General features: G+C 41.5%; 1 protein-coding gene and 1 long non-coding RNA gene across 2 annotated transcripts in view; one reads left to right on the top strand and one right to left on the bottom strand.

Annotated features, from left to right (window-relative positions):
• The first annotated feature begins 851 nt into the window (after nt 1-851).
• TRPM5 (transient receptor potential cation channel subfamily M member 5) overlaps nt 852-22,278 on the top strand; it is a 67,926-nt gene continuing 46,499 nt past the window's right edge. The window contains exons 1-3 of the mRNA XM_067540609.1: nt 852-966; nt 14,103-14,173; nt 16,485-16,638. Of these exons, the coding sequence (XP_067396710.1) occupies nt 940-966; nt 14,103-14,173; nt 16,485-16,638 (252 nt within the window). The 5' untranslated portion in view covers nt 852-939. The remainder of the gene's footprint in view (nt 967-14,102; nt 14,174-16,484; nt 16,639-22,278) is intronic.
• Nucleotides 15,081-22,278, bottom strand: part of LOC137148090 (uncharacterized) — a 34,689-nt gene continuing 27,491 nt past the window's right edge. The window contains exon 3 of the long non-coding RNA XR_010918435.1: nt 15,081-16,156. This is a non-coding gene — a long non-coding RNA (uncharacterized lncRNA). The remainder of the gene's footprint in view (nt 16,157-22,278) is intronic.

Raw genomic sequence — 22,278 nt, 5'->3', positions numbered from 1 at the left:
GGAAAATAGCAAGATCTGTATCAAGGACACTGGGTATTTAGGACATAAATTAGCTTAAGCCAGAAAGGTCTGAAGCCCAACAAATCAAAAAAGTACAAACCATGGCAGTTACTGCCATCTCAAAAGGCAGAAAACAATTGAGGGGATGTGTCATAGAAAGCAGCCACCTGAAAGAGGTCAAAGTTCACACCAAGCTTTACTGGGCCAGATCCTCCTCAGCTGATGTAAATTGGCATACATCCATGGAAATCAATGGAGCTATGCTGATTTGCACCAACTGAGGATCTGGCCCTATGTACCCAACACCCCCATTCAGAAATCTGTTTAAGGAAGCAGCAGCATTGTGACACTGAAAGGAAGGATGTTGGCGCAACTTATATCTGTGGGTGCAAAACATCCCCCCTACACAAATTCAATATTATGGCTGAAGTTCTATACACCACTTATTGACATCACTCATGTCAAGGGAGAATCAGGAGCTTGAAGAGGTTTTGATTGGGACTCTAATGAAGAGAGAGTTAAAAAAGGACTTGGGGCAAGACAGTTCAGAGGGTTAACTAGCTTCACTGAGACATTTATTCAGCATCCACTTTGGTGCATTTAGTTGAACACATCACCTAGAAAACATATAAATATTTATAATGGGACCCTTTTAATTGTCAGATTCTGATTGTCATTTACCCCATTACTGGTGCAGAGACATTCATGTCTACTATTTGCATACACATTTGCTTGACTAGGCTCCTATTCATTCCCTGAGTACAACGATTGGTTTCAGCAGGTGCTGGTGATGTTTTCTTTCGCTATTGTAGGTTCAATAGGAAGGGTGCATTGGATAAACTAGAAACCTCTCCTTTCACAATAGGAAAAGGAAGCAGCATTAAACACTTTTTAACCTGACACTCTGCATAGAGACTTCAATAGTGCAGATGGCCAGTCATGCCCATTGCAAAGGATAGCCAGCAGGTAAGATCATTAGCTATTTATAATATTATAAGTTACCACATACACAATATGTTTTGTGCAGACTCTGTAGAGGTTGTTCAGGTTGTTAAATGAATTCATCTCTGGCCTTTGAAACTTTTCCTTTTCCGGGAAAGGAATGAGAATTCCCTCTTATTACAGTTCTTGGCAAGCCTTTGAAAGGGAGGTTGGTGCTCAAGTTGAGGGAGAAATCAGTGGTATGCTCCATCTTTTCCTCTCCTTTCTTCACCTGGCAGTAGTGATTACAGAAGGTATAGAATATCCACTACTGCCCTTCCGTTGGTTTGTGCACTGGGTGGTGTGCAATACTTCCTGGGAATATTTCTGGGACATGAGCTTTTACGGCGATCATGTTCTTTGTCTATGCACTGAACTCTCTTCACCAGAATGCAGGGATATATTCATCACTGTTCGTTTTGTTCAGCTGTTGAAACAAACCCTGGGGCATTTCTGCTTCAGTGTTGTTATATGAATTAGGGATTGTTTATTATGATTGTTTGAGCTGCTTTAGACCTCACCAGAGGTCTACTAACGCACTCCTCACTGCATGGGTGAAATCTGTATTAGACTTAGGTCAAAAACAAAATCCTGTATCTGAACACCTCCAAACTTCTCTCTGTAATGGTACAAACCAAAACTTTGGATAGGGTCCACCTCTTCTCCAGGGCCCAGATTCTGTGCTATGATGCAGCTGTTTTGACCACACTGCCAGCACAATACACCTCTAAAGCCAGTCTACCCAACTATGGGAGAATCACCTTAGTGAAGGGAGAATCCAATGAATCCAAACATCAATTTTGTAGACTATATCCCGTGGCTGTTTACTGTACTTTTAAATGTTCCTGAAATCATGGACATTAAGTGTGAGATTTGTATGGCAATTTCTTATTCGATAATAGCATTTTAGGCTAGATAGATTTTTAATTTTATGTACACTGAAATAAAAAATTAAAGTGGATGGAACATATAATGTACCAATAACAATAAATATACCAGTAACAATACAATTTTTCATTTCTACAGATCTATTCTAACTTTGCATTTCCATTGCTAACATTCAAGAATGCTTTGCAAAAATTAATAAGTGATAAGCTTTGCAATACTTTTGTAATGAGTGAAACAGGACTTTTCACAATTTTCTAGATTTTGCACTACCTAATTTCATAAGTCACTTTTTCTTTATTTGAATATTTTTCAAAAAAAGGGGGCCAGATGATCAATTATGTAAACTGGCATAGCTACACCGAAGTTAAGGGAGAAATACCAATTTACATCCTTTATTCCCACCATGGTTACAGGGCAAACAGTGCATTGTTCAGGTGACAGGTTTTGCTACCTTCACCCCTCACTGGGTGGATCCCCATGGTTCTATCATTCCTAGAGAGGATCCTAGAATGGCAGTCCCTTGATTTCAACCACATTAACATGACAGACCCAATGGTATTGGGCACCTGCAAATAACTTCTCTCTGGGTGCACGTGACCAGTAGCTGATTAGCGACTCAGAACAGCTTCTTCCAAACAAAGGTATTGTCTATCCACTCAGAGGTACATGTCAAACATAGAAAAGGGTTAAAAGCACAAAAGGTTCCATGCCTGGGTCTTGCCTATACCTTATTTCTTCTCTCAAGCCTTAGGCAAACCTAACTACCTCAGACACATCCCACATGGCCTCTGCTTCAGTCTGACCGCCTTGCTGCATTCTCTTTCTGTCCTCCAGCAACTGCTGGCAACTCCCCTCTTCCTTTCTCCAGGGGGTGCTTTAAACTGTTGAGAGGGCTTTAGATCTCTAGCCTCTGGTCCTGGCAAAATGGCTGCGTAACTTTTGGCAAGTACTTGGAAAAAGCAACTTCCCAATTAATAGGGCAGCCATCGTTTCCTCAGCTCCCTTGAAGTTGTTTACACAGGGAGGTCGCATTGCTGATCATTGTTCATTTCCAGTTTGCATCCTCACAGTCCCTTTCAATTCACCTCCCTGCAGTCAGACAGCAAATGTCAAGCTTGTAAACTGAGGTACAGATACTATTAATAAAAAATGAGAGGTTGCCCCTCACATTCTCCACAAATAGCTTGACTGGCTGTTGTGAGAGTGAATATTTATCATGGTCTCTGCATTTTGAAGGCATAATCAAGAACATTTTTGTCTAACTGCAGCTCCAGTAGTATCACTTCTCTTGCCTCTCCCTGCCTACACAATGCCAGACCACTGTCACCGCCCCCGAGGACATGGCTTAGTTGTCGAGGCACCAGTGGTGAAATATTTTCACTCCCTGGAATCAAAGATTCAAATGGCAGCATAGTTGACTTACATTCTCCTCAAAGATGAAAGAAAGGTTGTGTATCATAGTAGCAGTTATTGCCATCTCAAAGGGCAGAAAACTGAGGGGATTTGTCATGGAATGCAGCCCCCTGAAATGTTTCGGGTTCACACCAAGCTTTGATGATGCAGATTCTCTTCAGCTGATGTAAACTGGCATATCTCCATGAAAGTCAATGGGACTATGGTGATTTACATCAACTGAGGATGGGTGGGTGTAGTCAGGATTAAATGAACAACAGAGGTTCCATGTTCTGCATGAATATTAATATTCCAGGGATTTAAAGCTGTATGCTTGTAGTTCCCTCCCATCATTTTTCTACAATGTGCTATGTATGACTTGCCTACCTAATGGAATATTTGTACTACTGTTGCACCAGTGCAACTCCCAAGTGTTGTTGAAATGCAGTATGGTGGTATGGGGCTTGTACTGGTGCAGCACATCTACTGCGAGGAATTGCAGCTGTGTAGATACAATCGTACAAATATCCCCAATGCAAATATCTCCCACACTCCACCCTAGAAATGGATGCATTTCTTTACTGAAGCTGGGTGTGTGGATTATAAAATATCTATTCTCTGCTAACTTCTATCCATGGAAATTAGACCTGTGCACCCCCATAATAAAAAGTTCTCCCCATAATTGGTCACTATGGCACAAGGTGCCCACCACATCATCTCTGTTGGCAGGCCAGGAGCCAGCTAACACAGCCCAGAAAGTGGGCAAGCTAGGCCGTAGAGGGACCATAACCAATCTACCCAGGAAACATGCTGCCTCAAGTGTATCACCGGGGCAGTCCCTGCCGGCAGCCTCTATGGCAGCCCAGACATAAATTTAAGCAACCCTCCCTCAGTGGAACCCCTGATGAACTGTAAGAGTAAAAAAAACAAAACAAAACCCAAATCCCTGTCTGCCTCTCATGGGTGAACCCTTCTGTTGCACACAGTGATTTTCACCCGTTGCAGATGGGCGTGATTCTAGCCCATAGTTTGTAAAACACTTCAATGGATTTTGGATCAGGCCTTTAGGAAAGACTGATCCCCCTCACCCCCACAATAGATTTTTCTTTCCTCCCACCATCAATAAACAAATGAAAGGTTCCTGGCATGATATACCCAGTGAGGTGACCCTTTAAAGCAAAGAAATGTCAAATTAGGGGAAGTGTCTGTAACATTCCTTCACTCTCACACATCACCTTAACCAATTCTTCTAAGTCACATTACCACAGAACCTGCATTCCAACCACAGATGTAGGAAGGCTCTGCGTGCACTGGTGAATTGGACAGTGTGTTATGTGGACCTGGGGACAGTATGAGGTCAACGTCAAGGCTTCACATTGCTTGCAGTATGGAGTTAGAGGAATCTGGGGAGTCCTTACATGCCTTCTTCTGCCAAAACAGGACTTCTGGTCTGCTTGTGGGGAAGTTCTGAGCTGACACACCAAAAAATGATCAGTAGACCAGCACTGCAAGTGTGGAGGAGAAAGATGTGCCCCAGTTCCAGGGGGCATTAATAATAGGAGTATTTCATGATGGGTTCTGTGACTAATGATGAAAGATGGCCCTTAGACCAGTTTTTTCCCTCCGTTCTCCAAATATCTAAGCATCCATCTGCACCCCCCTAAAACTGATCATTCACCTTTATGCTGGCTACAGACAGGCTTTTAGTCCCAGGCCCCACAGTCACCTAATATTCTTCCCTGGTTCACCTGATTCTGTGCCCAACCCATCTGGTGAGTCAAAGAGGCTCAGAGGCAGAGCCAGAGAATAGCAGTCACTGACTGAGTCTGGGGGTGCTAGCAGCTACTGTTAGCAAAATTACTTGTTGTGATCATGAATAAAGTTGGGAAAATATTACATGTAAAAAAGTGCAAACTTAATTGTAGTGCACCCATGATAAACAGGTGTGTATCTGAGTTTAAGGCTGTCAGGGATGGCTGTTTATTTGCGAAAGAGATCTGAAAAAGGGGACACTCACCAGCCCAAATTTTAGAAAAGAAGGACTTTGAGAGGTTTATATAAAATATTCCAGGAACACTTTTAAGTGCATTCAATGGCCCTGGCTTTTAAAGAGGTTGAGCACAGACAGTCAACTGAAGTCATTGGAAGCTGCAGATACTCAAGTCCAAAACCTTCAGAAAAACACAGACAGCCTCTTCCAACTTGTGCTAGTGATCTGAACTACAGTAAGGCTTTAAAGTCTCAAAGGCAACAGTTTAACATAAAACTAATTATGGAGTCATCACCATGCCTGCATAATAAAATATTACAATACCAAGGAGTGCATAAAACCAGATAAACGTTTCTGCAGTGTTTGCTTTATTTTAGAAACAAAACAGATTGTAATTTCCCTGAGGTTTGGAATTTTAAAGCCCACGGTGTCTCTGGTTTATGCAAAAAGGATGTTCACTTTTGCATATACTTCCTCTTAGAACTGCATGTGATATTTGCTTAGTTTATTAACAAGTTTATGCTACAAATAAGGGAAGCTGTGGGGAAAAAAAAAATCAGTCTACCAGTCAGGGAAAAGTGAATGGTTTTTGAGATAGTTGTCCAGACAAGAGACCTATATGATTTTATGAGAGAAAAGAGTTTAGGCAAAATTATGTCATCCATTTTATAAAAGATGGATTTAGCATAGCTATTAACGTGGGGTTTTCTAAATTACTTGGCCTAACTCTTTTTCCATTGAAGTCAATAGTTGGTTTCAGTGGGAGCAGAGTAAGGCCAGTGCTGGGAATTTTTGAAGTATAATCATCTAATAGATGAACAACAGAAGGCAGAGCAGAACATAGTTACAGTCAACTACCCCAGGCCTTTCCTAATTCTGAATTGTTGGTTTCATTTATCTGGTAGCCTTTCCACCAATTTTCTGGCTCTATGACAGTGCTCATATACAAGTTAAGTCCAACTAAATTTTTTAGGTTAAGATTTTGTATGACATTAACCCCACCCCCACCCCATCCTTGTGATCCTGAGTGGAGTTGAATCCACCACTGAAAGGGGTTAAATAAAAGTTCCCACAGTGTACCATAGCAAATGTAACATCCCCCACTCCATCCCAGCATAACAAATTGCTTCACTTTTCCAAGCAATGTTATGGTTTGGCTCTGCCGGTCTGTCATTCTCTTCCGCTTACGCTCCTTCCATTGTTTACTGCCCTACCATTTCTTCTTTCCATTTTCCCTTTCCCCACAATCTCTTTCCAGCTTTTCCCCCCAGCACTGATTTACATGTGAAACAAGCTGGTTAAAATCCATAAGCAAATTTTTGTCGACTCACTAAAATTACAATATTCAAATATCCACAGGTTTTGTTTACTGTGCTCAGCTGACGATGTTAGAAATGAAAAGGCAAAGTATAAATATTTGCATTAGCATTCTGCACACTATTTTGTTCAAAAGGAAGGGAACTGTTAAGGGGATGATATCAACCTGTTTAAGGGTCCAGTCCAAAGCTCACTGAAATCAACAGGAAGACTTCAGTGAGTGCTGGATCTGATCTTGAACCCCAAAATTTACCTACAAAAAGGTAGCAAAATGTCATGCAACAAGTTCTGTAGCAAAAATTTAAAAACCTGCTTTGGTTCAATAAAAACATCTCGGCTTCTATATCTTTAGATGTTCTTAGGTTATTCTGGTGATCTTCCTCCCCGTTTTTTTTCCCCCCCCCTTCTTTTTTTGATGCTCTATATATTAACTATTTTCACATGCACAAACACACACAGCTGTCTTTTACATAACTCCCATAACATCTGTCTTCCAATAATGAAGACTGAATAATTTCAGTTAAGAATATAGGTTAAAACTTTCAAAAGTACCTACAGTGACTCCAAATCACTTAGGCACTTTTGAAAATGTTACCCATGGTTTTTTAATTTGGTACTTTATTGCTCACCTACTTCATGTCATTTTGTTTTGAGTCCCTTGCTTCGGTTGATGTTTGCCATCAGAAGATTTCTGGGCTTGGTATATTTTTTGGCACCATCTTCGTCAATTCATGAGGTTCCTTAGCTAGAGAATGCCTTTCACAGTCTTTGCCAGGTTAAACCATAGCCTTTTTATCTAGGGTTTGAATGCAGATCTACAGGGCCCCAGTTATGTCAGCTAAGCTCAATTTCACAATTAAAACAGTGTCTAAATTGGATTTTCGTGACGCAGAGGAGCTGACTAGACTAGCTATACTTTTTCATATTTAAAATGTATTAATTTTGCCAAATATAACAAATGTACCAACATACCAGATTCATTATAATATACAAAGTAAGTAAAGAAGGTTAGGATAAAGTGAGGGGAAGGGAAGTGACATATCTATCTAAAGGGTCTACATTAATCAGACCTCTAAAAAGTCAGTCCATATTGCTTTGAATTTTTCAGGCATTCCCCTTCTGTGTAGTGCTAGTCGTAGCTACGCTTTCCACGTCTTAAAGTTTCATCAACCTTTACCTACTGGCACATGTTATCACCTCTCTGATTTAAGATTTAAGTGAAACACTATTTAAAAGAGCTGCAGCCATTGGAGCTTTGTTTACAGACACTGCACTAGTGTTAGCACTGATGAGAAAGGTTTAAAAATGTTTACAGTGCAGACAAGACCATAGGAGCTATCCATTTTTCTGCTTCATCAACCAAAATGAGTTTTAGGGGAGCCACCTCTGCTATATTTTGGGCAATATTCTACCACACAAAATACTTTCTGAAGAAAAATAAAGGGTCAGGGTTGGCTGGCCTTGCTGCCAAAACCTAAACCAATGGAGATACAGCTAGCTTGTCTATCACTCTTCCTTCTCATCATCTGGAAAGCTCTTAATTAAAAGCTATGACCCAAGTAAAATTGATGGGATAGCTACTGCTCCCATTGAAGTCATGGCAAAACTTCCATTAACTTCAGTGCAACAGAATTGGGTCTAAGGTATTTGTATTCCCTTACATACCCAATTAACCTCTACTTCTGAGAAGGGCAGGGAACCAATTAGTGACTGAGACAGGGTGGGGGCGTAGGTGAGAGCAGCATCCTACGCTCTCACTCAACACACTGGTATGTAGGAGGAGTTAATACCACAATTAGACCCTGTGAACTAATGACCAACACACTCCCATTCTTTCAACTAATAAATACAAGGTCAAAGACTACATAATAAAAAGGCAACAGCTCTCTAGGTGACATCTACAGGCCTTCTTGTGACTATTGCCCAACTGACTCCATCTTCATTAGAGTTTAGACTAAAGATTTGTTTCTCTTAATATTTAGTGTGAGGCAAGCTGGGGTGTAAATCTGCCACACACTAACTATCTTTGAGACCCCTGCTCAAGTGCACTAAAGAACTGTCTGACTGTTCTTTAATGCACTTTGATCTACTTCACTTTGAAACAGGACTAGATCAAAGTGCACTAAAGAACTGTTAGTGCATGTCAGCAGGGTCCACAGAGACTCAGTTGGTCTGATGCAGGCTGGTGTGGGGTAGATTCATATGCTAGCTTATCATGAACTAACTATATGTTCATGTAGACAAACCTAAAAGGTATCTAGGAACACATTTAAAAATATTTCAGGCTCAAATGATGCCAACACACACTCAAATCCGAGCATGGAGGAAGCCCAACCATGGGCCATGTCACCCACTCCTGTAGTAACATCCACAAAAATAATCTTTGTAGGCACCTCATCATAGATTCCCTCCCCCCATATTGTTCCTTCGAGGGGGCAAAGCTTTCTCCTTCCTCCCCCCTCCCCCCCCCGACAGATTGAACCTGGATGGATCCCCAAATCCCAGGGGGATTTGTAGGAGGTTGGAACCATCTACATTCAGGCCCAAGCCCCTGCATCAGCTCTGGAATCCCAGGACCCATACCCCTCCACTGCCAACTCCCTGTTGCTGTGACTCCAATAGAGCTGCTCTATCTAAGACCCCCCTACTCTTACAACCCTCTTCAGAGGATGATCCCCAGTAGGAAGGGGGCTCTCTGGAAAAGCTAATGCAGTCTGAGGTTTAGGGAATCTCACTGATGCCCTCAGGGGAAGGATGCTGACTACCCGTTCCCCATCTCCCATTAGCTAGTGTGGATCTCAACTGCATGAAGCGTGTTCTGCAGAAAGTGGACAAATACAAAATGGGGAATAACTGGCTAGGCAGTAGTACTGTTGAAAAGGATCTGGGGGTTATAGTGGATCAAAAATTGAATATGATGCTGTTGCAAAGAAGGCAAATGTCATCTTGGGATGTGTTAACATGAATGTCATACGTAAGACATGGAAGCTACTCTACTCAGAGTTAGTGAGGCCTCAGCTTGAGTACTCTGTCCAGTTTTGGACAGCACATTTGTAGAAAGATGTTAAATTAAGGAGAGTCCAGAGAAGAGCAACAAAAATAAGAGATTTAGAAAACATGACCTCTGAGGAAAGGTTGAAGGAACTGGACGTGTTCGTCTAGAGAGCAGAAGAATGAAGGGGGACATGGTAATAGGCTTCAAGTAGATAAAAAGTGATCAATTGTTATGTCCACTGAGGGTAAGGCAGGAAATAATCAGTTTAGTCTGAAGCAATGGAGATTTAGGTTGGATAGTAGGAAAAAATCTCTAACTATAAGGATTCTTAAGTACTGGAACATGTTACCTAGGAAGGTTATAGCATCTCTGTCCTTGGAAATTTTTAAGAGCAAGTTATACAATCACCTGTCAGGGATGGTCTAGGTATACTTAATACTGCCTCAGCACATGGCAATGCACTAGATGACCTCTTGATCCCTACATTTCTATGATCCTATAATAGGCGAGGAAGGTGCATTTGAATCCTCCCCACTTCCCATCCCCTTTCCATGTGGCAGAAGGAACCCTTTCCACCTGGATTCAGGCTTTAGTTCAACAAGCATATGCGTAGGTGCTTTGCTGAATCATGGCTTAAATGGGCACAGTCTTAACCCATTTTAGGAAATGTCTTACATAACCATGTTACAGCCTGGGTTCTACCAGTAAATCCAGCTGGCCTGGACTATTACATGATGGTATATATATACCATTACAAAACAATCTGGCCCTGCCTACACACAAATACATTATAATGACACCTAAAAATGTGCTATAGCCCAAGGATGCTGGGTGTGCTGTTAGTACCTATTGTTTCCCATGGTTTTGTAAATTATTCCCTAACATGGCTGGGCCAACTCTACACTGACCATTGGTGCCATTCTGAGACACGCTTCAGTTTGCTTGAACCAAGACAGATCTAGTTTGGGTCCTGTCTAAGCTTCAGTGTCAGCTGTGGCAGGGACCAGTCACAACGTGGAAGCCCCTGACACGGGTAAATCATGGTTTGGGACTGGCAGTCTGGATGGTACCAAACTGTGCTATAGCATTAGGCCATGCAAAACCAGGCATTACCGATCTTATTCTTATAATAGCCTAATCCTGACAGTGTGCCTTAAAAGACTACTTCATAGAGATAGTGACTCATGAGAGTGAATCATTCACATTTAGGTCATCATTGGGTATAAATGATGTTTATATGTAGGTAGCACTGACAATTGTCTTTTTTTAATTGTATTAACTTGATAGAAAGCTATTTCAAACTAGCCTAGGTTATTGCGTTTCAGTTACAGTATAATTAAGAGTCACATTCTTTCCATAGACATTGGCAATTAAAGACAATGGGAGCATTCAGGGCAGGATTTGACCCACTAATATTCATAACACCTATCTTTTGTATAGATAGTAAATCTATAAAAAGATTTATTAACCTAGATCTGAGCCACACCTAAAGTAGGGTTAATCAAATACATTTTGTATGGGCTTTGGGTTCTGTCTGTTTTTAAATATATATATTATGTGTACACACACACACACACACACACACACACACACACACACACACTCTGTTGGCAAAGTCTCATTTCACTTTTTTTTTTCTTCAAATGACAAATTCTCTCTTCTGCTCACCTTTTAAAATCAGTTATTTCTGTTTAGATTTGGACATCCGTTGGCCTCACAGAGAGAGCGGGAAAACTCAGAATTAGAGCTGCATGAAATTTTCTGAAAATTTGATTTTACGATGAAATTCTTAATTGAAATTTCAAGGGGTGGGGAAAAAAAGCAAAAATATTTTCTTGTGTGCTTTTCAATCAGCTCTGCTTATGACACATTCCTCTCTTTCTCCTTCTTGGGAGGACATATTTTTAATTTCCCCCCCTCAGTACATGAACTAATCTCCCATTGACCACTATCTGCCTTTTCGGTTTAATACTTTTTCTGGATCCTTACAATCAAACAATGGACCAGGTCCTCAATTCATGTAAATCAACAAAACTCAGCTGACGTCAATGGAATATGCTGACTCATACCATGTGACTATCTGGCCCGGTAACTGTAACTTGATGCACGCAGAGTCCAGTGCAGCTTTAGGGCCTGATCCAATGCCTATTGAAACCAATGTGAGTCTTTCCATTGATTTCAAAGGGCGCTAGACTGAGCATTTCAAGAAGATTCAATAACAAGAGGAGCCCTCTAAAATTACAATTAATTGTAATACATCGTTAGTCAATACATTGTCAATGAAAAGGCTTGTTTTGTAAAAAAACAAACACAGAATCCAGGATGAAATAATAGAAATTATTTTTGTTTATCCTCTCCAGTGCTGCCTCGCATATTACATACCTAGGGAAAAATGCATCTTGTGTGCTACTCCATGTTCAATACCTGCTACAGCCCCATTGAAGTGCAATGTTTCAAATGGAAAGCAGGCAATTTAAAAAAACAAGGTTGTGTTCGTGCAGCAGAGTGGTGGCTGATCACGACAGTGGAAGTGTTAAAATAAAGATGATCTGTAGTAGTTTCGAAAACTTTAGGGAAGGTGAAGAAAAACTTTAGCTTCTGGTAGGTATTTCAGTTTAAGCCCATCTCCATTTTGAAAATGAAAACAAGTGCAAGTGATCTGGATGCTAGGATGTTTGCATTGTACTGAGAAGAACATGGATTCCTTCCGATAGCTGCCTAGAGCAGCAAATGCAAAACAGCAATGGTACAAAAACAGTGTCTGGCATTTGCATTTGAGGGCAATATCTGCAAATCCTTTGGATCTGATGTCCCTAGCCTCTGTATGTCAGAAGCTGGGAATGGATGACGGGGAATGGATCACTTGACGATTACCTATTCTGTTCATTCCCTCTGAAGCACCTGGCATTGGCCACTGTTGGAAGACAAGATACTGGGCTAGATGGACCATTGGTCTGACCCATTATGGCCGTTCTTCTGTCCTATGATTTTTATGGCAAAGAAGTCACACTATTTTCACAGAGCTTGTTTTCATGTTTTTTCTGAATGCAGGGAATGCCCCTTCCAATTTTGAAGTTCTCTGGCCTGTGTTACATAAGAGATCTGACTAGAGGATCATAATGGGCCTTTCTGGCCTGAGAATCTATGAATGTTAAATACAAAAGCAACGTTTACTAGTTTCAACAGTACTGCTTGTCACAGCGCTCTGCCAGACATAAAACAGCATCAGCATTTAAGTGCAACCCTATTCAGAGTCCCACTGACTATTTATTCCTGGGTTATTAAACAATAGGTACAAGGGGAATAAGTAAACACTGGAACTAGAGTTAGTTCTTACTAAGAAATGCAGTGCCATCTGTTGGAATTATCTGCAATATCACCTGGACAAGATGCACAGGAAGCTAAGAAATTCCATACCAGAAGAGCTCAAAGTCTGATCTAATCTGATTGTAGGAAGTTCTTGCATGGATGCCATCTTGAATTATACTCAGTTTCAGGATTGATGTTTTGCCACTCTGCTGTCAAAATCGCCTTTCCTGCTTTATATGATGCAGGCATGCCTTCCTGGATCACAATCCTGTCTGCTGTACAGCTCCTACTAGTTATTACCAACATTGTCTCCCGTATTATCACAAACCAGGCCAGTGATTGACACCCCAACGGCTTGATCATTGCATGAAGGCCCTTTATTATTGTCCCACAGTTGCCTACCTAGTCTCCAGGAGAGTGAGTCAGATGTAGGGTTACATAATTAGTGTCAGTCTAGGGGGTGGTATCTGTAAGAATAACTATCCAAATGCCAGACAGAAATTTCTGCATAGAACCAGAGGTTGTTAATAGGGTTAATCAATGGATACCCAGAAAGTATAGCGCTCTCCATCTGAGCATTTTTGTCTGAAAAAAAATCTTGGATAGAACACACTAGTTCTAAGTTTGGAACTGGTTCCATATCTGAAATTTGTGACATAGGCCCATATCTAAGGCCCAAAACAACCCCCCAGATCAAAATATTGGTCAAGTTTGGGTTCAGATTCAAACTTCCGAGATGAGTTCAAGTAAGAGTATTACTGTATTGTCATAAAATATAGCAGATACTGTTGCTTAGCAGATTTCCATCTAGTCTTGGGGCTACACCCCGCCTCACTTCCTGATCTGCGTCTATGGATGCTAGAGAGATTTTATCCAGGGGTAAAGGATTGTGTGTAACCTTTTACAAAAACAATTTTTAATAATCAAGTTTCACTTCCTTGTTCATATAAAAAAATTTTGGGCCCAATCTGTCAATGCCCTGTGCAGTCATTTGTACCAGTGCAAAATGAACATCACACATTATTCTTTCTGGTTTGGTAGTACTTTGCACAGTTGTAAATAACTGCACCGGGCCATAGTGAAAGGGGCCTTAAATTCACAGTGTTAGTTGAAACCTGGATACCGGTATTCTCATCAGAGTCTTTTGTTCAGTATATAAATTCCATTATAAAAGGAGAAGTGCCAAAAAGCAATTACAGAGTGTTCTAAACCAAATGTACTTCTTTCCAGAATATTGTCCTCCAAGATACTAGAAGAGAGAGGAGCATCTCCAATGACAAAGTGGACTTAATGAATAAAGCGTAAGTTTGGTTATAATATGAGGATGATCTAAGAAAGGGACCGCTAAATGGAGCGAATCTGAATTCCCATTATTTAAGGTAAATTTAATTCATATAGAATGGGGCTTTTATAGCTTCACAGGTAGAGATGGACCTGAACCAAAACCTTCAGATCCAGACACCTCCCCACTTGCAGGAAATCCAGAGCCACATGGCCAGACATAATTCTTCTCATACGCCTCCCCCATCCACAACTTTCTCCTCTCTCTGCCTGGCCATCAGTTACTGTGTTTATTTATTATTTGTCTAGAGCCAATAGAGTGCTAGGAGCTTGACAGAGGGGCATGAAGACAAGGTCCATGCTCCAAAAAAATCTCAATCTAAATAGACAACATACAGATGAAGGAGAAAAGTTGGGAAGTGACCAGAAGCAGCAGGATCGAAGAGTGAAGGAGAGCATGTATCGTGTAGGCTTTTTAAAAATGAGTTAGGTAGAGCATTTGAATGATCAGCTAACACTTTACTGTGACTGAGGGGACTCCACAGAGAAGGTAAAGGCATGGCAACCTGTATGAAGGAAGGGTTGCAAAGCTGTGTAGAAATGAAGAGTGGGACAAGGCTGCAGAAGGGACAGTTACTGAAGGTGGAGAGAATAGAGAGAGGGGATGTAAAAGGAAAGAGCAGAGAAGTAGGTCTGATGTAGTCTGTGCGGGGGATTTGATGCGGTAAAGGCAAGTCAGCCTCTATCTTCCCCCAGTGAATCACTGCAATATAATTTTAAGAGACTCACTGTTTATGTTTTGATCCTTGAAACAGAATCTGTTCATTTACAGGAACTTTACTCCATAACCACTCGCCTATTATTCTAGGAGTGCTCATGAGTGCTGGCTTGCTGGCAGACTGGCCTTTTAAAAAAATACAAAGGATATGAAAACATTTGTTTACTTTATAAAAAGAAAAAAAAAATCCACATAAAAAAGGAGACCTGCATTTTTCAATCAATTCTGGGGACTTGTGAACTCTGGCAAAATCTTGTTAAGGCACTGGGAAGGCTTGTTTGTTTGGGTCATCAATACACGGACAAGATATGGGCACACGTGCTTTTAATAACTGATAGGGACGTCAAGAAACAAGCTGTCATGCTCACTGTGGGCTGGCAAGTGTTTCACTGGAGTAAGCAGTAGTTGTGAGAAAAATGCTCATTCCCAAAGAGAAACTTCCAAGGGGACGACATTACAACAATACAAAAAAGGGAGGATATGTTGAGGAGTGCCCAGTTATTTGAGGGATATACTTTGACTCTAGGTAACAACTTCCATACAGGTTTTGCTTTTTTAACCCTAGAATGATAATAGATTATTAGTTATCTTTAGCCAGTCAGTGGGAAAGTGGTAGAGGCAGGACAAACAGTTGCACTGATAGCATTGCTGGCTTTAAACAACACAAACAAACCTCAACACATTGCACATTTCCATTAGATTCACACAAGTTAATGCATTCAGGGACTTCCCATGGATTTTAGTTATAGGTGAGTTTTGGCAACATTGGGAGTATGCTGCCTTGGTGGGGTTTCACTCTACTGCAGATGCAGATTCATATCTACAGCCACGTATGGATAAGAGCATGGGGCTTTTATGTTGTACCTGTTAACTACAGACCATTCAAGTCTCACACATTGAAAATGAGACGCATGCAATCAGTGAGTCACTCCCTCAAACAACTATGACCGAACCTCCCTGCAAATAGCTTCAGGCCAGTACAACAGTATCACTTTGTTCTTTTTGGTTGCTACACGACAATGTAGCATCAGGCTTGCACAATGGGATGACAAGACCCAGAAGCTGCAACACAAACATCTCTAGTTACTGCCGCCACCACCACTGTTTCATGCCAACGCCCCTCTTTTCAATCATTGAGATCTGGGTTCAGTTCCTGGCTCTGCCACAGATTTTTCTTTGTGATCTTGAACAACTCACTTCAAATCTTCATGCTTTGGTTCCTTATCTGCAAGGGGAGAGGAACAGCACTTTCTTTGTCTTGTCTATTTAATCATAAACTCTGCTGTATATATGTAGAGTAGGAGACAGTTCTCACACCACTTAGCAAACGGGACTCCAGTCTTGGCTGTAATATAATGTTATGCTACTACTATAACATATTAATATTAAGACAAAATGCTAAAGGGTAAAATAGGGGAATATATATGAACACTTTGAATGAAGATTAATTGTTATTTATTAACACTGAGTAACTCACAAAATTCACCAATCTAAACCTGAATATTTTTCAACTCTTATTTTTAAGTGCTTCCTTTTTTTTCTTTTTAAAAAAGAGAATCCCTCTGCACTAGTTATCATACCACTACTCCAATGGACGATACAGAAGCCAGCCTTTGCAGTAATGACAAAGAAGCAGCATTCAGAAGGGAATTGCCATACTCTACAGGAGAAATTGACTTCATGGCTTCCGGAAAGAAGCGTGGGAAGGTATGATACTTCTCCCATTAAGGAATTTCAGGTTCTTGACTTCTATTCTTATTGTCAGCTTATTTTGTTTGCATTACAGTAGCACGCGAAGGTCAAAAACAGGAGTGGGACACCACAGAGCTAGGTGCTGTACAAGCCCATGTGAAGTCATGGTTTGTGTCCCAAAGAGCTATCAGTCTTACTTTCTAAGCTTGGGCCTTTTTAAATGCCACTCCCAGTTTAGTGCTGGGGACTTCAGTCTAAGGCTACGTCTTCACTGACGGCAGCAAATTCACTGTTGTCAGATCGATTTTTCTGGATCGACTGAGCAGTCAGTGAAGACCCACTCAGTCGATCCAGAAATCGACATACTAAGACCACCTTCACAAGTGGTGTAGCGCTGCGTCGACGGGAACTGTGTTCCCGTCGGCGCAGTGCAGTGAAGACGGCACGCAGAAGAGAAGTCGACGGGAGTTACGCAAGTTTTTTGCATAGCTTGCGTAACTCTGGTCGACTGCTGCCGAATCTCGGAGGTAAGAGTAGACAAGCCCTAAGTAACTAGGAGAGGCTTGTTGGGTGCTTGGTGCCACGTATTCTGGAAGTCTGGGGGCTCAGGGAAGACTGGCTGGCCTGTATGCTACCTGTGTCCCCTGCAAAACATACTATGAATGTTAACGTGTGCAGATAAGTAGTTTTGGTAAAGATTAGCTGGCTACTAAGGGCCTGATCCAAAACCCACTGGATTCCATGGACGTAAGTCAATCAGGCCCTAATAGAAAGGGGAGAAGTCAGTGATTCTCTCCCCTTCTCTCCCCTTTCCAAATACATTCTGAAAAATCAACTGGCAGCTTTTTTAAAACGTTGCAATTCCAAAATTTCTATTTTTTCCATTGAATTTTGAGAGAGAGGATTTTTTCCCCCCCTTAACATTGAAACATGAAAATACATTAAAAAGCTACTTTGGTCCAGAAATTCACCCTGGGAAATGTGTAGTCTAAAACTAAGAGAGCATAGATGGCATAATTTGGTGGACTGAACATAGGGCTGGAAACTAGGACCTGAGTTCTATTTTTACCTCTGCCATTGTCCGGCCGTACAACAAAGTAGGACTTTGCAGACATTTTATTAGGCCTGACCACATTCACATGAAGCAAGTAAACAGCCATGCAAATAAGGGAGTTAAGGTTAACTAAATGATTGGCCAGATCCTTAACTGAGATAAGACAGCAAAGCTATTTTGACTTCAGTGAAACAATACTGACTTACACTAGCCGAGGATCTGTGTAAAGTGCAAGGTAACATTAAGGAGAATCAGTGGCAAAGGTGGGCAGGATAAAGGATTCAGGCATCCCAGGCTCCCAGCCCTGCCTTCAAGCCGCTAGATGCCTCTGCCTCTAGGGGACACGCATATTCATTTGCATATATAATCATATTCAGCCAAATGACACGTTCAAGGCTATGATATAACTCATTACCCAAGACACCACATGGAGAAGGTGAAAACCTCACCTGTGGTAGTCACCTGTTTATTTTTAACTTTGGAAGGTGCTCAGATGCCACAGCAATGGGTATGGTTTACTCATGCATTCAAAATTGGCAGATGCAAAAGAAAAAGGGAGGGAGGATACAAAAAATACAGCAGAGTTTCCTCTCTAAACTGCAACCACAAATATACTTTTAAAGGGGTTATTAGCAGACAAGATTAAAAAAAGTTACTAGTGAATAAAAAATTGCTATGACTTTTAAGGGGCCCGATTTTCAGAAAGTGCTGGGCAGCCACCCTCTGAAAAAAACAGGCCCCTTTAAGATGTTTCAAGGTGGGCATAAATAAAAAAAGATTAAAAAATCACAAGGCGCTTTTAAAAATCTTGGCCGATGTCTATAGCACTATAAATGTACGTGCAATACAAAATAAATGAAAATGGATGATCAAATTCTGTGCTGCACCTTCATGGAAGGCACAGCCCCAGGAGAATTGTAGATGGGAAATTTTGCCTTTCAGATTGTTGGCTGCTGCAGGGACCAAAACAGTCCCTGGTGTTATTTAGGCAGCCGTAGAGGCTCTCTGAGGTAAAGCAACCTCCCAGAATTACCAGAACAGCTACAGTAGTTTGATTTGTGCCCCCATCCCTGGTTCTACCCCCAGCACACAACAGTATGCCAGAGGGCTACCACATGAGAAGGATGGGTGTTCCAATGCAAAGCTTATCCCCGGGGAATTCTCCCTGGCTCCATGTGGGCTTCTTTACTGTCCTTACGTCCCACCAGAATAGCATGCAGAGGCTGGAGTCCCTCTTGGAGGCCGTGCCTGAAAGATCTTACAACACAATTAAGATAAAAACAGGAGGAAGCATCAGACTCCTGGAGGCAATGATAAAGGGTGTGAATGATAAGAACATGCAGTGGCTTGGGTGAGTGGTGCACATGTTGAGAGTTATATAGATTCCTGTTCAGTAGATTTTTTTAAACAGTCAATGACTTTTTTGAAGAAGCATTATTTTCTTGAAGGGAATCTATACATGATGGGTTTTAGCACCGTTTCTTTTGTTTCTGTAGTACTGTAATCTACATCCATGCTTATTTAAAAAACAAATACCTTTTATAGTATGTAATGAAAGCAAGCATTATTGGAAGCAAAACAGCACATGATTTAAAGAGTCATATATAAACTAAATCAGCGTTACTTCCAAAGCACATTGTATAGAATGAAAACAACACACTCATGAGTAACCCTAGGAAATTAGATCATAATTATGTATCCAAGTATATCCACAGTTGAATGGTGGGCTGGGAAACCTTAGTATAATGGAGATACGTGGTTGCAGTCCTTAGTTCTAGTTTACAATGATGGCCTAATAGACTTGTTTGTACTATACTCTTCTGTTAAACATTTTTAGAGCTGAAGCACCTCGGTTCATTTCCTTTGGCTGATCCTATTGACATCACTGATCTGTTTTAAACTTTTAGTGCCAATCCAATCATGAGAACCTTCCAACATATTAACTTTGCCTTCGGGCTGCAAGTTATTGATAGTTCAGTGGTGCAGAATTCAACAGATTATTTGAGCTAAACAGGTACCCACAAAAGGTAGAAAACCAGCCCAAGAGAAGCTGGTGGAAAACAGCATAAACTAAGACAGGTAATACATGAAAATTAGGAAGGCTAAGAGAGTATTTGAAGAGAAAATAGCCAAAGACATAAAAATAGACAGCAAGAAATATTTTAGGTAGTGCCGAAAAAAGAAGTCTGTGAGAGAACTGTTAGGTGTGCTGGATTCTCCAGGAGTCAAGAGAGAAGTTGAAGAGGACAAGGACATTGAAGAAGAAAAACTAAATAATGCATCAGTTCTCACCACTGTGGATATTATGAATGAATAATTAACCAGTGGAACTCATTGCCGTAAGATGGTAGTGAAGTCAAGAACTTAACAGGATAAAAGATATAACTAGATATTTATATGGATAACATCCAAGGTTTGTTTGTTTATTTATTTTTAAAGAAGGAATATAAAACTGTCATCTTTCAGTATAGAAAAGTCAACTACTAGGTGATGGAGGTTAGGCAAACAAACACTTTCCCCTACTGGCAGGTTATTCCATAGTTGTCCCTTGCAGGGTTTTCTGCACCTTCTTCAGAAGTATTTGGTACTGACCAGGGTCAGAAACAGAATATTAGGCTAGAACTTGTGACTTTGGTATCACTTAGTGTCTCAGATTCAGTTCCCTATCTGTAAAATGGGAATAATAGCAATACCCTACCTCAAAGGAGCATAAATACACGGAAGATTTTGAGATGCTCAGGGACTATGGTGATGCATAAGTATTGTAGACTGCCCACACATTGATCCGATACAGCATTTCCTATGGCAGAACTGCATCTTCAAGGTCTGCAAATCAGTGCTAACATGTGGCTCTGTCAGACTCACCGTCCTGAAATACTTCCTTGTGGCAAGATTCAGCATTGCCGTCCCTTTGCGTCACCGTCCTCTTCAGACTTCAGTGACTTGGCCCTCTGGCCAGGTCACACAAAGAGTAAAACATCTTCTAGAGTGTGCTAGGGCCCCTGCCTGGGACACCCACAAGCATCAGGCTGAAGCACAACGGAGGTGCCTGCTTCAATTTCCCCTTTCTTCCATCCATAAGAGGAACATAGTCTTTCAGTGTCCAGTTCAAATCCTGCCCTCCATGGCATAATTTATTCACATATCCCAGTGCAGTAATACTCTAAAATCTTGTAATAAAAACATTCTCCAATTTCTGTAATAAACATACAAAGATATACTGGTATTTTTCCATTCCTTTCTCCAGGGAGATCACCTTCATGTCATCCACCCAAGAGTCAATAGCGGCGCTTTGTTCCCATTTCCTTTTGCCCCGATCAAGGGCCCCATTTTCCAGCCATCCCTACTGGAAAGTGACCCATTTTCTGCTGCCTTTCACTCACTTCTGCACCCAGAGGGCTCCCCACTCCTGCAGTGTTTTACTCCTCCAGGTCTCCCTGCTGGTGAGTCCTGCCCCTGCTCAGGGCACCCCACAACAGCCTTTTTGGGCCTCTACACTGGAATGAAAGACCTGTTGCATGGTCACAGCTGGCTCGGGTCAGCTGGGGGTTAGATTCACGGTGTTTGGGCTGCAGGGCTAAAACTTGCTGTGTAGACATTCAGGCTCAGGTTAGAGCCCCAACCGTCCCCCCCTCAGAGGGTCTTAGAACTTGAGCACCAGCCTGATCCCGAACATCTACACTGCAATTTTACAGCTCTGCAGCCCAAACCCCACGAGCTGGAACTAGGCAAACCGGGGCAGCCAAGGCTTTTTAATTGCTGTGTAGACATACCCCTAAAGAGCCAGAGTTATCCTGTGTCACAGGGTAACAATGTCTAAACTCAAAGGAACAAAATCTCATTCACATTCCCCAGGCGCAATTCTCTGTGGACTCTTTGCCCCTCTCCCAGGCTCTGCTCTGTTACAGAGCAGTGCCTCGCAGGGCTTTCTCCCTGGACACCTAGCTCTTCTCCTTAATGACCTGTCTCCCCTGCAAGTGCCACAGAATGAGCTAAATGGGTTGTCAGGTTCCCCTTAACCCTGCCACTGCCAGTGTGGGATTTGTACACCCCAACACAGGCTTCCTGCCCACAAAAGGTTGTACACCCTATGCCATCTTGAACTGACCTGCCAAGTTTTGCTCATTTTGGAGAGAAAATGTCTTCATTTTGAATATTAAGGTCTATTGGTAAAGATTTTCATTGTTATGGTGAAGGCTGTTTCCCATGTGTCCCAGTTATACACTGGACATCTTTGGCCCATCCTTCTACAGTAAAACCTCAGTTTGATGAGCACCAATCTTGTCAATGACCAGTTATATGAACCATTTCTCCATACATAGTGGGGGGGGGGGAGGAAGGGCGGGAAGGAAATCACATAAAAATTATGTAGATGAAGAGCAAGTCAACATCCCTTCACGTTCTGATGCCTCCAATGCACTGGAAATCACTTTACAGTGGTTTGAAGGACAAGAAGAAAGCAATGAAGTGTACCGCTCTGCAACTTATGGTCTGTATTTACTGTAGTTCTGAGAGGTACAATTTTACCAATTACATTGTTTTTAAAATAGCAGTACAGTAGCACCCCAATCTTGTTACTCGATGCCCTTTTGTTTATTACA

The sequence above is a fragment of the Emydura macquarii genome, unplaced genomic scaffold (assembly GCF_026122565.2).
Source record: "Emydura macquarii macquarii isolate MOO-44397 ecotype Brisbane River unplaced genomic scaffold, CSIRO-AGI_Emac_v2 contig_587, whole genome shotgun sequence".
NCBI lineage: Eukaryota > Metazoa > Chordata > Testudines > Chelidae > Emydura > Emydura macquarii.
The sequence above is the reverse complement of the archived record's forward strand: the minus strand, read 5'-3'. Positions and strand labels throughout refer to the sequence as shown.